This window comes from Sminthopsis crassicaudata, chromosome 1, assembly GCF_048593235.1.
Source record: "Sminthopsis crassicaudata isolate SCR6 chromosome 1, ASM4859323v1, whole genome shotgun sequence".
Lineage (NCBI taxonomy): Eukaryota > Metazoa > Chordata > Mammalia > Dasyuromorphia > Dasyuridae > Sminthopsis > Sminthopsis crassicaudata.
The window spans coordinates 54,010,011-54,024,566 of NC_133617.1; the positions used below are offsets into that span (position 1 = coordinate 54,010,011).

Genomic DNA, 14,556 nt, shown 5'->3' on the forward strand with positions numbered 1-14,556 from the left:
TTCTTCCTTTAGAAGCCAGGGGATAGAACGCGACATATTATAATTTGGATCGTTATCATTCTGAGTTAGAGAAAGAAATCCCAGGTATTTATTTCACAGTTCACCATGGGACCCACACCTGGCTCCTGGATAGGTACTGTGGTATAATGCACATTGCACCCACACCTTGGGAGGCGGAAGTCTGGCAGCTGGTGGAATATAGCCTTGGCCTAGAACCAGGAAGTCCACACTAGCTGTGTGATCCTGGCTAAGTTACCCATGATCTCAGCCTCGGTTTCTTCTCTGCAACCTGGGGATGATAACAACAATGCCCATCTTCCAGGGTTATTATGAGGACCTGATTTGTAAAGTTTAGTTTAACTCAGTTATCTGGCACATAGTAGGTACTTTGTTAATTATGATTGTGTAATATAATGCATAATATTGTCACATTAAATACTGTTATTAGGCTTCAATTCCAGCTCTGATGGCAGCTGTGTGACTGAACAAGTTATTTAAGTGGTTTGTAAGCAATGTTTTGTTTTGCCTTCCCATCCCCAGAGTCTAGAACTGTCCTGGACTCAGTAGTAAATACCTGTTGAATTAAATTTCACTTCTAAGGTTAAGTTTTCTCATCTGTAAAATGAGCCGATACAGGCGCCCTGCTTCCCGGAGCTGCTCCGAGCCAAGTGCTTCAGACAAGAGTGTTTACTATGACTAAATAACTGGGAACATTTTTTTCCCATTTATGTAACCTTTCCCAAGTTTATAAAGCAACTCCTTCCAAACAATCCCAGGAATTAAAGACCATGTGATTGTGCCCTCTCTCTGCAGTCTTTCCTGATTCTAAATGCAATAAGTCTATGACCCATGAGGAAACCGAGGCATTCAGGGATGGACAGCCAGGAAGAGGCCAAGGGAGAGTTAAGGAGTGTTATGGCAGGCTCTCAGAATTAAGAGTGGACTCCAAGCTCCTCTTCAGGCAGAAGCCATCCATTTCTGCTATCTGTGGGGCCATGAACGATCACTCATCTTACAGGGCAGCCCTGCTCTCCCCCCCACTGCCTGGGGCTCCCAAAGCCCTAAGCAGCCAACAGCAGGACAATTTTCCCCTCTAGCCCCCTAAGAGTTAATCAATCCCAGAACCCGGCCTCTCCTCCCCCATCTCTACAAGCCCAGAGGTAGCCACTTATCCCCCTCCTTCCTTCCACCTCCTTGAACAAAGTGCAAACTGGCCCTGGGGGGAGAGGGCTGTTAGGGGACAGCCGGGCTTGGAAAAATCCAGCCCCGACTCCTTCAGGCTCCTCACCTTTAGCATGGAGATTTCTTACAGAGAAATATGAGTATGTATTTTACTGGGGGGCAAAGGGGAGAAATGTGCCAGGAGTTTCCAGCTACCTCTTGGGTCTCTCTAATGGTGGGCCACTCATCAAGGGGCGGGAAAGCCTCTTATTCCCCCCCCCTTCCCTGAAAGAGCTCTCCACACTCCCTCCCCCAACACTGGGTCATCCATCTTGAAACAGACTGGGGGGGTGGTAATTGGGAAGAAAGAGAAAGAAATGTAGCCATGATGGGGACTTGGCAAAAGGAAGCATTGTTCCTTTCATAGCAGGGCCTGCCGGGTAGAGAAAGCTCCCCGGAGAGCACTCACCCCACAGCTGCCATCCTCCAGCTGTCCTGCTCCACCCCACCCCCAGAGAAGTCAATCTCTCGACCAATAGACAAGAGGAGGTGGGGGGAGCAGCCCGGCCCCAACCCCTTGGCTAGCTCCCCAACAAGGAAAGCCGCTTAAAGTGACCGACCCTGGCGGCGACTCCCTCCTTCCTGCCCGGAGCCGTCTCTGTCGGCTCCCACCCTGCATCCCCCAGCCTCTGCCAAGGTGGCCAGGACTCACACTGAGAAAAAGCCTTGAGCCAGAGCCTGGGGGAGGCCATTCTGGCCACAAAAGGTGGCCAAAAAAAGCAAGGGGAATTCCAGCCTCTGCCCTTTCTCCCCTTTGGAGAACAAAGCAGAGGATGCCCAGAAAGATGCCATGGCTGTACCTTCTCTGTTATTCCGTGTATGATTGTGTGAGTGCGAGGGGGGAGAGACAGAGAAACCCTTTCACTCATGAGAAGGGACAAGGATAGCAGCTTCGTGCCCAAGCTCGGGAAAAGGGCACAGAGGGAGGGAGGATGGTCAGACACCAGCCCAAACTAAGGGAAGGTCCCAAGTAATGCAAGGCTCTTTAAAGGATGGCTGCTTCACCAGCCACTTCCCATTCTGCCCCGTATGTGCCACAGCTGCCGACCCAGGGTATTCGGGCAGGTTTTAAAATGTAGCTAGTCTAGGGAGGTTCAAAAAGAAGCCTTGGTGTTGGCCAAGCAGGGAAGGCAGGGCCATGAGGGGCCCTTCTCCTTCCTGTCCCTGGGAATCCTCCCCGAGCCAGCCAATCACCATGAACTGTGTGCCAGGCCTTCCTCAGAACCACCTGAAGGCAGCACAGCTGATCCTCCATCCCCACTCAGGAGGGCACAGGAGAGAGATCCGTCCCATGATTCTAAAGAGGAGTCCATTTGCAAAGCATCGGACCTCAGCAGTCCAAAAGACTCCCCAGAGGTTCTTGCTTAGAGTCCTCTCCTGGCATTCTCAACCCACCCAATGTGAGTGTTTCTCCAGCCAATTGCTGTGTGAAGAGGCTCAAAATAAATTCCCTATTACTTCAGGATTGGGGAATGACAGATCGGATACAGATTTGGAGATTAGCCAAGGTGGCAAACCAGGTTTCATGACTTCTGAGCACTCTGCTTTTCCTCTCTTCCTCAGTTTACCCACTCTGTTATGTCACCGTCCCAATGAGATTCAAAGCAATCAATCAACAGCAGCTCTAGTAAGAGGTGTGCCCATTCCCAGCATTCACGGAAAACCTATTTCTTCAGACCCCAAAGGAACAAAGTATTCCACAGCTTTGATTGGAGGACCTGACCCTCCATGTCTCCACTTTCAGTTACTACAGAGAGATAAAGAGCATTTAGGTCTAAAGTTTAGGTTCAGTGAGTAACTGCTGCTCATGCACCTTGTGATATATGACCAAGTCCCATCCTTTCTCTGGACCTCGGTTTCCTTATCTGTATGTCCTAAGGAGGCTTGTATGTCCTACTTTGACTCTTAAGAAATGCCACTTCCCCTTTTCTAGGATCCATGGATACTAGATTAATAACTGTTACCAAATAAAAATAACAGCTAACATTGTAAAGCGCTTACAATGTACCCCAGGGACTGTATTAAAGTGCTTTATTAAAGCTCATCTCATTTTCACAACAAACTTGGGAGGTAGAGCTATTATTATCCCCAATTTACAGCTGAGGAGACTGAGGCTGAAAGTGATTAAGTGACTTGATCAGGGTCACACAGCTATTAAGTGAGGCAGAATTTTAAGTCAGATCTTCCTAAGTCCAGGCCCAGTACTCCATCACTGCACCACTTAGCTGCCCCTTATGTTCAGGGGATGGGGGAATCTAACAGGTTCTTTGCCACTATAGACTATGGGTTCTCTTACCCCCTACTCCACCCTCCCAGTCAGGAGATTGTTCATGAGAGATGGGATGGAAGAGAGAAGATGTAAAAAGAAAAAGAGGAGAGAGAGAGAGAGAAGGGAGAGAAAAAGACAGAGGGAGAAAGGAAGAGAGAGAGAAAAAGAGAACACAGAACAAGAGAGAGAGGAGAGAAACAGAGAAAAGGAGAGAAAAAACAGAAAGAGACAGAAAGAAGACAGAAATGAGAGAAGAGGAGAAAGAAGAACAGAGAGAAAGACAGAAAGAGATGATGAGGGGGAAGAGAGAAAAAGAGAATACAGAAAGACAGAGAGAGAGAGAAAAGGACAGAGAAAAAGAACAAAAAGATAAAGGCGAGAAAGAGAGACAGGGAGGGGAAAGAGAAAAAAAGAACAGAGGCATAGATACACAAAAGAGAAAGAGGGAGAGGAAAAACAGAGAAAAAGAGAACAGAAAGACAAAGAGAAAAAGAAAAAGACAGAGAAAAAGAGGACAAAAAGAGAAAGGAGAGAAAGAGAGACTGAGAGGGGAGAGAGAAGAAAGAGAACAGAGAGCCATAGAGGCACAAAGAGAAAGAGGAAAGAGAAAAAGAGAACACAGAAAGACAGAGACAGAAAGAGGAGAGTCAGAGAGAAAGGGAGAAAGCATGAAAGAGAGAGATAAGGGAATGCAGAGAGAAGGAAGAGTTGGGTGAAGATGAGGGAGAGATTAGAGAGGGAGAGGCAAAGAGAAAGGAGAGAAGAGGGGGCTGGTCAGTGGAGGGCTCTCCCAGGGAGGCCGGTCCCCTGCTGAGCTCCAAGCAGAGGCTGGCCAGTTATCATTGGTGAGGGCCGGTTAGTTGGGTAAATAGCCCTTGGGGAAGAAGGTCTGGGCAGTGACCTGGATTCCTAGCAGAGGGGCACGAGCCAAGAGGCCTGGGCTAGGCCCACGGGCGGCGGGGCTCACAGCCTGGGCTTCCCCCTCATCACTGCAGGATTTTGCTGCTCTTTTTCCCTGTCTGGGTGGAATCTGGGCCTTTCCCTGACCCCACTCTCCACAGCCTTGGTGAGCCCAACAAACAGCCTCTCGAGGGCAGCCCCCCTAGTAAGAGCATGGCTCCTTGCCCCTGAAATGCTGGCCTCAGAGGGAGCGTGGCCACTTCTGGCCTCCAAAAAGAGGCAGGACCCTCAGTCTCAGTTACCCTGAGTCCTTCCAGAGCTAGTCCAGCCTCCTTGCTTTAAGAATGGGAAACCGAGGCCAGGGGAAACCCATCACCCTGGCTGAGGATTGGCTGGGCCTGGGCCCTCCGGCTCCGACCAGGGGCCTCCTCCAGCAGCTTCCCTCCTGTGCGGACCCTGACGGCGCCAGCCCTGTGCGGCGGCCACCCCCTGCTTACCTTCACGGCGTACTCCTTGTTGGTGATGAGGTTGATACAAGTCTGGACTCGGGCGTGGGCTCCCTCCCCCAACACTTCGTCCTGCAACTGGTAAACATCTAGGGGAGAGAGAGAAAGGACCTGGGTCCAGCGGGCTGCCTGGGAGGACTGTTGACAAAGACGCTGCTGGGAGGACCTCCTTAAAATTCTCCTCTCTCCCTTTCTCAGGAGCCCCTGAGCCCAGTCCCTCCCCCTCCCTCCCCTCCCTCTCACCACCGGCTCAGAATTCTTGGCCCCAACAGACATCCATCCACCCTGCCCTGCCTGGACTGACTGGACCCACCTTCAAACCTCCCGGAGAAGCTATCGGTGGCCCGGCAGCGCTTCTTCTTCTTGCTCCTCTTCTTGGCGTCAGGGATGTCGATGGGCTGGCTCGAGGGCATGTCTGGGGCACACAATACCCCCAACCGCAGGCGGGGGGCACAGAGGTAAACGGCGGGCTCTTCCTGGGTCAGGACTCCTCCTCCCCAACCCCGACCTCCCCCCCCTCGCCGTGGGGTGAGGCCCTATTTAAAGGACTCCATCCCAAGCCAGAGACTGCCCCAGCTTGCCCCAGGGATTCGGCGCCAGCCCAGGCCACAAGACCTGGGGACCCCAGGACTCACCAGCTATTTTTAGGAGAGGGTAGGGCAAGGCGGGGACTGAGTCACAAGAAGGCCCTCCCGAAGAGGTCAGGGAAGGTAGGAAGAGAAGCTGACATCCGCTCTCATAACGAAGCTCCAGAGCTAAGAATCCTTTTCTCCAGGACTCTCCCCTCTGACTCCCCAATCAGAACTAGCTAAAGCGACGAGGGTCGTGGGACAGGGGCATCTCTGGCCATCTCGGCCCCTGGCTTCTTCCCCTCCATCAGTCCCTGGCCGTGCCCACTGCCTCCCCAGCCCTGGCCCTCCCCTCACTGCCCCTGAGGCCCCCAACTGGGCTGTGTGCCCACCGGGCAGAAGCCGAGCGCATTAGGGCTTACCTGGGCGGGTCGGGCACTCAAAATTGAAGACGGATTCTAGGTGGTTGGACTGGTTGACGGTGAAGGCCAACTCAAAAGGATTCTGTCCCTGGGAGGTGAGGAAGGGGGAGGAGTCCAGGTTATGGGAGGCGTCTCCTAGAACTTTTCCCTTCCCCCCCAAACAGCGACCCCTCCCACATGCCCAGTACACACATGCTCTCTCTGTGACCAGTAGCCGTAAAACCACATTCTCCTACACAGTTCTAGGCTGCTCTCTCTCTGCTCAGGGACCCCCACAATGATGGGGTGGGCCCAGACCCCAGAGGGATGAACCCGAGGTACCCCTCAGTTCTATTCCCCCATATCCTCAAAGGGCAAAATTAAGAAATTCAGGAACTCAAATTCGGCTAGAATCTGGACATGTTGGGTTTCTTCAGCAGGACTTCAGCCCTGCAAAAGCACTCCACACCTTAAGATTGGGGGACCATCAGAAGGGCACAGGGTCAGAACTTGGGGTGCAGCTGTCTGAACGGGGGTGCTGAGTACCTGGAAACCGCTCCCCCAAACAGCCTAGCCCAGCTGATAGGCACAAAGATATTAACAATCACAGGAATGTTTTTATCTTTCCCCAAACAAAGGGGATGTCCCAGCCTTACTGTCTATAAATCACGTGCTAGGAGCAGTGGGGGATGGGCTGCACCCAGCAATCCCCACTCTTTTGCCAGGTCTCCTGGGTAACCAACCCGGCCTAGATTAGGAGTATTGTCTATAATACCTGGGGAGTATCAAACCAACATGCCAATGCTACCAGCCAGCAGGAAGAGCATGGGATTTGGGTGGAGAGGAGCTGGGTTCAAATTCTGGCTTTGTTTCTCTCTAGAGCTAGGCCCTAAGTAGATCCTCTCCTTTCTGGATCCATTTCCCCCTCCATAACCTGGCCATGCTGACTTCTATGGTGCTTTCCAGTTCTAGCTCCTAAGACCCATTCTGGATCCTGATTCAGAAGGAATCTATTTATTTCATTCTTCTTAAAAACATCCTTAATTCCCACTAGAAACAAGCTAGAGGGGAAATTGGCCAACTCCGTTGGAGTCTCATGGCCCAGCCTCATGGCAGTGGCAAAGGGATCTCCAGCAGAGCTCTTTGTGTAGTTTCCTGAGGGAAGCTGCTTTTAACTGCTACCTGTGTCAGGAGGAAGGGCTTCCTCCTTTAGGTTTCAATTTACTCACCTGTAATAACAATAATAATAGCCGGTACTCATGTAGGACTCTAAGATTTGTAAAGCACCTTACAGATATTATCTCAATTAGCTTCACAACAGCTCTGGGAAGTAGGTGCCCCATTTTACAGAAGAGGAAACTGAGGCAGACAGGTTAAGTAACTTGTCCAGGGTGACAAAACAAATTAAGTGCCTGAAGCCAAATATGAAGTCAGGACTTCTTGTCTGCAGACTCACAGCTCCAGCCACTCTATCATCTTATCTATCTTATGCAGGTCTTTAGCCAATGCTAAACCCTATGAAAGGGTGGCCTGATTTTGCTCCCCCAACCCCCAAATATTCTCAAAAAAAAATCCTTCGATTCCTCCCCCTCCATTAGCTATCATCATCATGCTAAGGAGGACACTAGAGTCCAGAAATCTCATTAGCTCAAAAAGTTTTAGTAAGAATTGAGTAAACTTCCATCTCTCCTGCTAAACTGGAATTTTATATCAAGTCTGTCAAGTTCAGAGATCTGAAAAAATAATTTCAGCCACCCTCTGAAGACAATAATATTCAAGTATTATCAATTCCACTTTGCTCATCTGCATTTGTGCAAGTGATCCTCAGATTATTTTCCCAAATCCAACCTATCCCCCAACCCCTTATATTTTTAACTGCCCAATATACATCTCAAATCTGAGGTTTAGTGTCCAAAATTCGACTCGCCATCTCTTCCCTCCTAAGCCTGCCTTCTTTTCTTCCCTATTTCTGTCAAAGGTTCCACCATCCTCCCAGTCACCCTTGACTCATTATTCTCATTATTTCCATGTCCAATCTTGAGGTTTCCATCAAACATTCTTTCCTGTCTAGCTCCTTTTCTCCTCTGACACTGTGGCCACTGGTATAACTCCTCATCAATTCATACCCAAATTCTTCTTCCTGCCTCAAGTCTTTCCCCACTCCACTCCATGCTCCATTTAGCTGAAAAATTCATCTTCCTGGTCATGTCACTCCTCCCCACAGCATCCCACTAAATCAACTTCAGTGGCTCTCCAAATAGAACATCAGCTGGCAGTCAAAATCCTGCATATAGCTGGGCCCTGTTCTATCTTCTACCAATCATCTTCCGCTTTCCTCCTCTCCCCAGGTTCTCTTTCATCCAGTAACACTTTTCCATTCCTTGCCTAAGACACTCCTCCCAATTCAACATTTGCACTGGCTGTCTCCCACGTCTAGAACAGGCAATGTCTACCTCTTCATCTCTGCCTCCTGGCTTTTTCCAAGTCTCAGCTGAAATCCCACCCTTTACAAGAAAGCTTTTCCAAATCCCCTGTAAAGCCTTGTGGCTCCAATTTACCTCAAATACAAAATATCTCAGTTTGTGCATCAGTATTTGCATATTATTTCCTCCATCAAACAGTAAACTCCCAGAGGTCAGGAATTATCTTTTTGCCTTTCTCTGAATCCTGGACACTTAACACAATACCTGGCACATTTAATAAATGTTAGCTTACTGACTGATAAAAGATGACAGATTCAGAGCTGAAAGGGGTCTTTGAACTCCTAATCCAACCACCTCTTTTTCCAGAGGAAGAAACTGAGGTTCAGAGAGATAAAGTGACTTGTCCATATGAGGTCTGGGATCCAAAGGAGGAACTCTTAGAATCTAGCATCCCCCTTCTCTTGCATTCAAGGAAACGGACTCAGTAGAGTCATGCAGCTAACAGCTAAGAGTGTCAGGCCTTAAATCCAGGCCCTCCAGATTCCAAGGAACAATTAATTGTTCTGTGGCAATAAGCTGAAGATGACTTTCTCCTAAGTGACCAGTTAGCAAACATGATCACTGCAGAGTCTGTGCAAGAGATGACCCACAGGAATTACCCAGCAGGGATAGAGGTAGCACGGGCAGAACGTTAAACTCCACAGAGACTTGGACCCCTTTGCCACTTCAGGGACACAGGTAAGTCTTTTCAAGCCTCCAGGGAGCCAGTTTTTCAACTGCAAAAATGGATCATTGATATGCAACTGGAAAAATGAAACTTTGGATCCATCCAATCCAACTTTCTCATTTTATAGATAGGGAAACTCAGGCCCAGGGAGAAGAAATCTGCCCAAGATCTCTAGAAACTAACTCTTTTTACAGCACCAGATTCTATTTACTTTCTCCTCCCTCCCCGAAAGGATTGTGGTAAAATGTAAAGGAATGAGAGCTAGAGGAATTCGAATCACTCTTCAGAGTCATTCTCTAAGCCAGTCTTTTCTCATCGCACAATTGGTACAGAAGCGTGAGCAAGAGAATCCCCTGAAAGTCAGGCCTGGTCTGATCTTCAGAACCTCCCTGCTTCTACTTCCAGTTCTATAAATGGGAAAGCCATCCACCCAGTTTTCCAGAAGGGGGTAGGAAGGGATTTTTGGAAAATGTCAGTTGGAAGCACATGTAAATGTACACAATTCTTGAAACTTTTAAGGTACTTTATTTTTTTTTTCTATTTATAATGTGATCACCAAGGGGAAAAAACTTCTGGAAGACTGGAGGCTCATACTATTATTCCCTTCCAGACCTAATCCAGGAACACACATACACACACACCCCTGCCAGATGTTGACAGTTGCCTATCACAGATTCCTCCGCCAGGGAATAGGCAGAGGTCAAATCCTGAGGCTGGGAGGGGTGGAAAACAAGTGTTGCTCAAGAGCTGCTCCCTGGCCCCACCCCCACTCCCCCAAGGGGCAGAGATTGTTGCTAAGAGCCAGGCCTGGGAGCAGCGGGGGAGGAGGAGAAAGGGAGGAGGTTGCAGACTAAACTAGCTTGGGGTGGGTGGGGTCCCAACCGGTAAGGGTCCTGCCCCCATCCAACAACAACATCCCCTTTCCCAGCCAAGCTGTCATCGTCCCTCCACTGGGAGAAGGAACAGACTCCAGCAGGCCTTTAACTCTTCCCAGTTTTATGACTTCAAGAAGTCATTTGAACCTTTATGGATCTCAGTTTGCTCATCTGCATAATGGGATCCCACCATTCTCACAGGCCTGGGGTGAGGAAAGCAGGGGGTTGGGCGTCTAGCATTTATCATGGGGGATAGCTCATAAAATAAATGACCCCATAAAGGATCAATGAGCCTGTAAAATAAAGACCCTATCACCTTCCCATTCAATATTGAAAAACTATTCTAAAAAGCAAGGTCTCTCTTGGTTCCCACACCAGAGCAATGGCCAAGAGGGCCCACCACAGGCTCTCAGAGACCACTGCATTTTGACACTTGGGGATATCACAACTCCGAGCCTATTAAATGTCTCAGAAAAACAGGAGGGGGAGCGTCCAGCCCAGCAGTCTCTCCCCTCCCCCAACTCGAGCAGCGGCCTTCCCCTCTGATCTGGCCCCAAAGACCAGCACCCCTCACACTCCAGCCTGGCAAGGGAGGCAGGGTCAGCAGGCCTTGGAAAGAGGCTGGAACCATCGAGAAATCTGTGTTTACTCTGATCTGAAGTGGGGTTTATCCTCCTGAGCTGGCCCAGGACACGTCCCCCTCCCCACAGGGGCGGTAACAGCACCCCCTCAAAAGTCTCCCCAGGAATCTGTTCTATTGAAAGGCAGTTTGAAAAGATCAGGGAGTCTCTAGAGTTCAAAGGGGAAACAGGCTCAGACTGAAGAAAGCAAGAAGGGAAAAGGTCAGACAGGAGAAGGAACATACCTGTCTACCCAGAGTCCCAGTGGGACTGAGAGGGAAGAGGGAGGATGAATTACAAAGGTCTTTTCCACAAGTGCGGGGGCGGGAAGCAGAGCTGGGGGCTTGGTCGTGTGTCCCACAGCTCTCCAGAGACCCCGTGCCAGGCGCCACAGAGTCAGGAGAAACATGGAGAACCAGGTCCGTGGGGGGGATTCCGCCTTTGCAAAGCGCTCAGACCCAGAGCTGGGGGCCCAGGCCCGCGGTCCTCGGGAGCATGCGGGGAGAGCCTGACCGGGTCCCAAGTGCAAGAAAGCGCCGGCCCGCGGAGGCGGCCAGGCCCGGAGCGGGGGTGCAGCGGCAGGCCCCGGAGGACCCCGGCCGGCACCGGCAGGTTCTCCGCAGCCTCCGGCAGGATGCCCAAGCGCGCACACACAGCATCCCTGCCTCTCTCAGCCAGCATTTGGCCTCCAAATGAGGCCATTACATAAGCCCAAATGCTGACATCATTGTGTCCTGGGGAAAAGGCAGTGGAGGGCAGGGAGGAAGCCGCCTCCTCTCCCCACCGCGGGCCCTCCTGCTCCCAGCCACTGCGAGCCGCCCCCTCCCAACCCAACAGAAAGCCAGCATTAATCCGAGGTGGCGGAGGGAGCCCCAAAGCTTCCTGGTGAGACAGGAAATGGTTTCGAAGCCGAGGATCCAAAATGAAGGCTCGCCTGCTATAGTGCTGCAGGTCCGCCAAACACTCCCACTTAACCTGCCCCCCCCCCCAACCTGGTTCCGGGGTCAGGCCCGGCCGCTCGCTGCGGTAACGCGGCTCGCACCGGCCTCCCTCAGGCTGCGGAGGCCGCAGGACTGGGAGGTTGTGGGTCTCCCCGAGGCACTCCCCCCAAACGCCTGGGGGGCTCGGCCAGCCCAGACTCCCCGCCGGCTGCCTCCCCTCCCCCCAGGGGCCCCGGCTAGCTTCCAAAACGAGGAAGGGGCAGGACTGACTCCGGTCGGAGGTGCCGCCTCCCAGGAGAGCAGTTCTGAGAGTTTTACACCGAGTCAGGAGGGGAGGGGCAGAACTCCGCCCCCTCCTCCCGCTCCGCTCATCCCTTCCCCACGTCCATCTGCCGCTAAAGATTAGTTCTTCCTTAGCCGGAGAAGGGTCTGGCAATCAGAAAACACTTGTGTCCGAGCCGGAGAGCCCGAGGGGAGGAGGGGGAGGAGCAGGCGCACACCCCTCTCCTGCCGGGTCCCGGGCGGGCCCGGGCCGGGCTCACTCTTTCTAGGGAAGCGCTCCCCCGGGAGAAGCCTCACTGGGACGGGGGGCGGGGGCTGCTTTGTCAGCACAGCTGAGGGGGCCAGGCCCGACCTCCCCGCCGGAAAACCCGCCGAGCTCCTGAGACTCCAGCCCCGGCTTCCCGGGAAGCCCTCCCCGCAGGAAAGTCAGCCCTGGAGGAGAGCGAGCCCTGGGCAAAGCCGAGCGCCCTCCGGCCGCGTCCTCCCGCGAGGAGGGGGACCGGCCCAGGCGGAGCCCCCAGCTAGGAGCCAGAGCCTGCCCCTCCCTCCGCCCCGGAGCCCGCGCGCAGCCCGGGTACCTTGAACGAACGATGGAAACCCTCCAGTTCAGCTGCTTTCTTCTGCACCATCTTTTGTCCGGGATCTTGCCAGGAGCCGGAAAACCCAAGTAGAAAAAGAGAATGTTGGTGTGAGGGGCAGGGGGCCCACGGCTGGCCCGCCGCCGCTGGACGGAGACGCCGGGGAGGAGGGGAGGGGAGGGGAGGGACAAAGGAAAGGATGCCGGGTGCGACCTGCGGCGAGCGGCGGCCCTCTCCCACCTCCCGGGTGTAGGTGGGGGTACCTCCCCTCCCTCCCTCTCCGGAGCCCTCGGCTCCTCCTCCTCTCCGAGTGTCCCGACCTCCAGGCCCCGCCCCCTGTCTCTCTCCGCCAGTGTCACAAGGAACATCTGGGATCCCACCCCCTCTCACACACAGTCCCGGGGTGAAAGCAGAAGCAACTTCTTCCCTCCCCCTCCGCCAGCTGGGCCCCAAACAAAAGCTGCCGCCGCCTCAGCCGCGGTTCCTGCTCCCGCCGCCGCCGCCAGCCCAGGGACTGGGGTTCCCGGCACTCGGGGCTCATCCCTGCCGCCGGGTCTCGCCAGCAGCGGGGTCCCCTCATCGCCTCCGGGCGAGCTGAGACTGATCGCAAGGGTCCCCCGTGCTCGGACACGCGCGCACACGCACGCCCCCTCCTCCCCAGCCAGGCGGCGGCGCGGACCATCCGCAGGGGCGGCGGCAGGTTCACTCGCTCAGCCCCGCTCTGGAAACAGGGAAGCACAGGAGGGGGAGGGGGAGGAAAGATTGGAGGGGGCGCCCAGCCGCACTCGCTAGCCTCGGGCACTCACCGGGACTGAGGCCGGGGGCTCCCCAGTGCTGCTGCAGCTGCTGCCGATGGTATCCCAGCCCGGAGCTGAGGGCGCAGCGCCGCCGCCGCCGCCGCCGCCACCGCCGCCGAGAGGAGCCTGGCAGTGCCCGCGGTCGCAGCCTTTATAGGCTCTCCAGCCCCGCCCCGGGCCAGCCCCTTCCCTGGCCCCGCCCCCGAACCCTGTAACTGACCGCCGGAGGGGGGAGAGGAGGTGGTGCGAGCCTCCGAGTGTGTGAGAGAGTGAGTGAGTGAGTGAGTGAGTGTGTGTGTGTGTGTGTGTGTGTGTGTGTGTGTATGTGTGTGTGTGTGTGTGTGTGTGTGCGCGCGCGCGCGCGCGCTGGGGGAGCGGACTTGTAACTGGCAGAGGAGTGTCCCTGCAGCAAGTGGGGCTGCAGCGTGGGGCTGCACATTTTTGTAGAGAGAGGTGTCTGTTGGCCGTGTGTGAAAGAGACTTGTGTCCGTGGTCTCTGGGTGAGGAAAGGAGTGCGTGCGTGGGAGCCTGCTTGTGGCTCTAGGCGCAGTGTCGGGGGTGGGTGGAAGGGGCTGAGGGCAGCACGTGCGCCCAGGGGTGCAAGCGAGCAAGCGGGGGATGGAGCTCCCTCCCGGCCGCAGTGTGCGGAGGGGAGGGGTGAGCTAGGCCTGCAGTGTGAGAGTGTTTGTGTGCGTGCGTGTGCGCGCGCGCGTGTGTGTATGTGTGTGTGTGTGTGTGTGTGTGTGTGTGTGTGTGTGTGCGCGCGCGCGCTCGAGTGCTGCTACTGCTAGCTGGAGCAAAGATCGGAGAGTTGTTTGGAGGAGGGCAAGGGCGGGGCGAGTGTGTCCGTAGTGGGGAGGGTGTACAAGCTAGGGCAGGCGGGGCTCCGGGGCCTAACCAGTAGATCCCACCCCCGGCTGCTGCAGCTGGAGGTCCCCTCCTGGCTGACCTCGACTGCAGGGAAAGCCCCGCCCCGTCCCCCGGGAGGCTACTTCCACCGCGGAGCCAGATGCCTCGGGTGGGCCCCCCGGAGCCCCGCCCTCTCGGCCTGGCCAGACCGCTGGCCCTCTGTGGGGAGGGACTACAGTCTAGACCGACCCCTTCCCAGACTGAAGGCCGGGGGCTTTCCCGCAGCTCGCGGAGCTCACGCCTCCGGCCCTCCACAGAAAGGTCTCATCCATGACCTGTGCTGCTCCCCCACCAGGCCAAGCCCTCTTGTACCCAGACCCACGCAATGGCGCGGCCGGTGGCGGAGTGGAGGGAGCTTGGCTCCCGTAATTCCGTCTTCGATGTTTACTCCCTCGTACCCTCAGGCAAGCTTCTGTAACCTTCCTGTGCCTCGGTTTCCCTATTTGTAAAGTGCGGGCTTGAGCTAAATGACCTCTTGGAGCCCTTCCGGTTCCGTGACCTACCATAACAGCTCTTCATCTGTGACAGAAGGGCCCTG

General features: G+C 54.2%; 1 protein-coding gene across 2 annotated transcripts in view; it reads right to left on the reverse strand.

The window, feature by feature from the left end:
• The window catches only part of MKNK2 (MAPK interacting serine/threonine kinase 2), a 29,866-nt gene extending 16,636 nt beyond the window's left edge, over window positions 1-13,230 (reverse strand). The window contains exons 1-5 of one of the 2 annotated variants that reach the window (XM_074303783.1): window positions 13,119-13,230; window positions 12,313-12,377; window positions 5,888-5,975; window positions 5,210-5,311; window positions 4,888-4,985 (exon numbers count right to left, since the gene is read on the reverse strand). In XM_074303783.1, the coding sequence (XP_074159884.1) occupies window positions 4,888-4,985; window positions 5,210-5,311; window positions 5,888-5,975; window positions 12,313-12,363 (339 nt within the window). In that variant the 5' untranslated portion in view covers window positions 12,364-12,377; window positions 13,119-13,230. Of the gene's footprint in view, window positions 1-4,887; window positions 4,986-5,209; window positions 5,312-5,887; window positions 5,976-10,756; window positions 10,891-12,312; window positions 12,378-13,118 lie in introns of those variants that run through there. The other variant, XM_074303791.1, reaches the window with a different exon arrangement.
• Window positions 13,231-14,556: the final 1,326 nt, after the last annotated feature.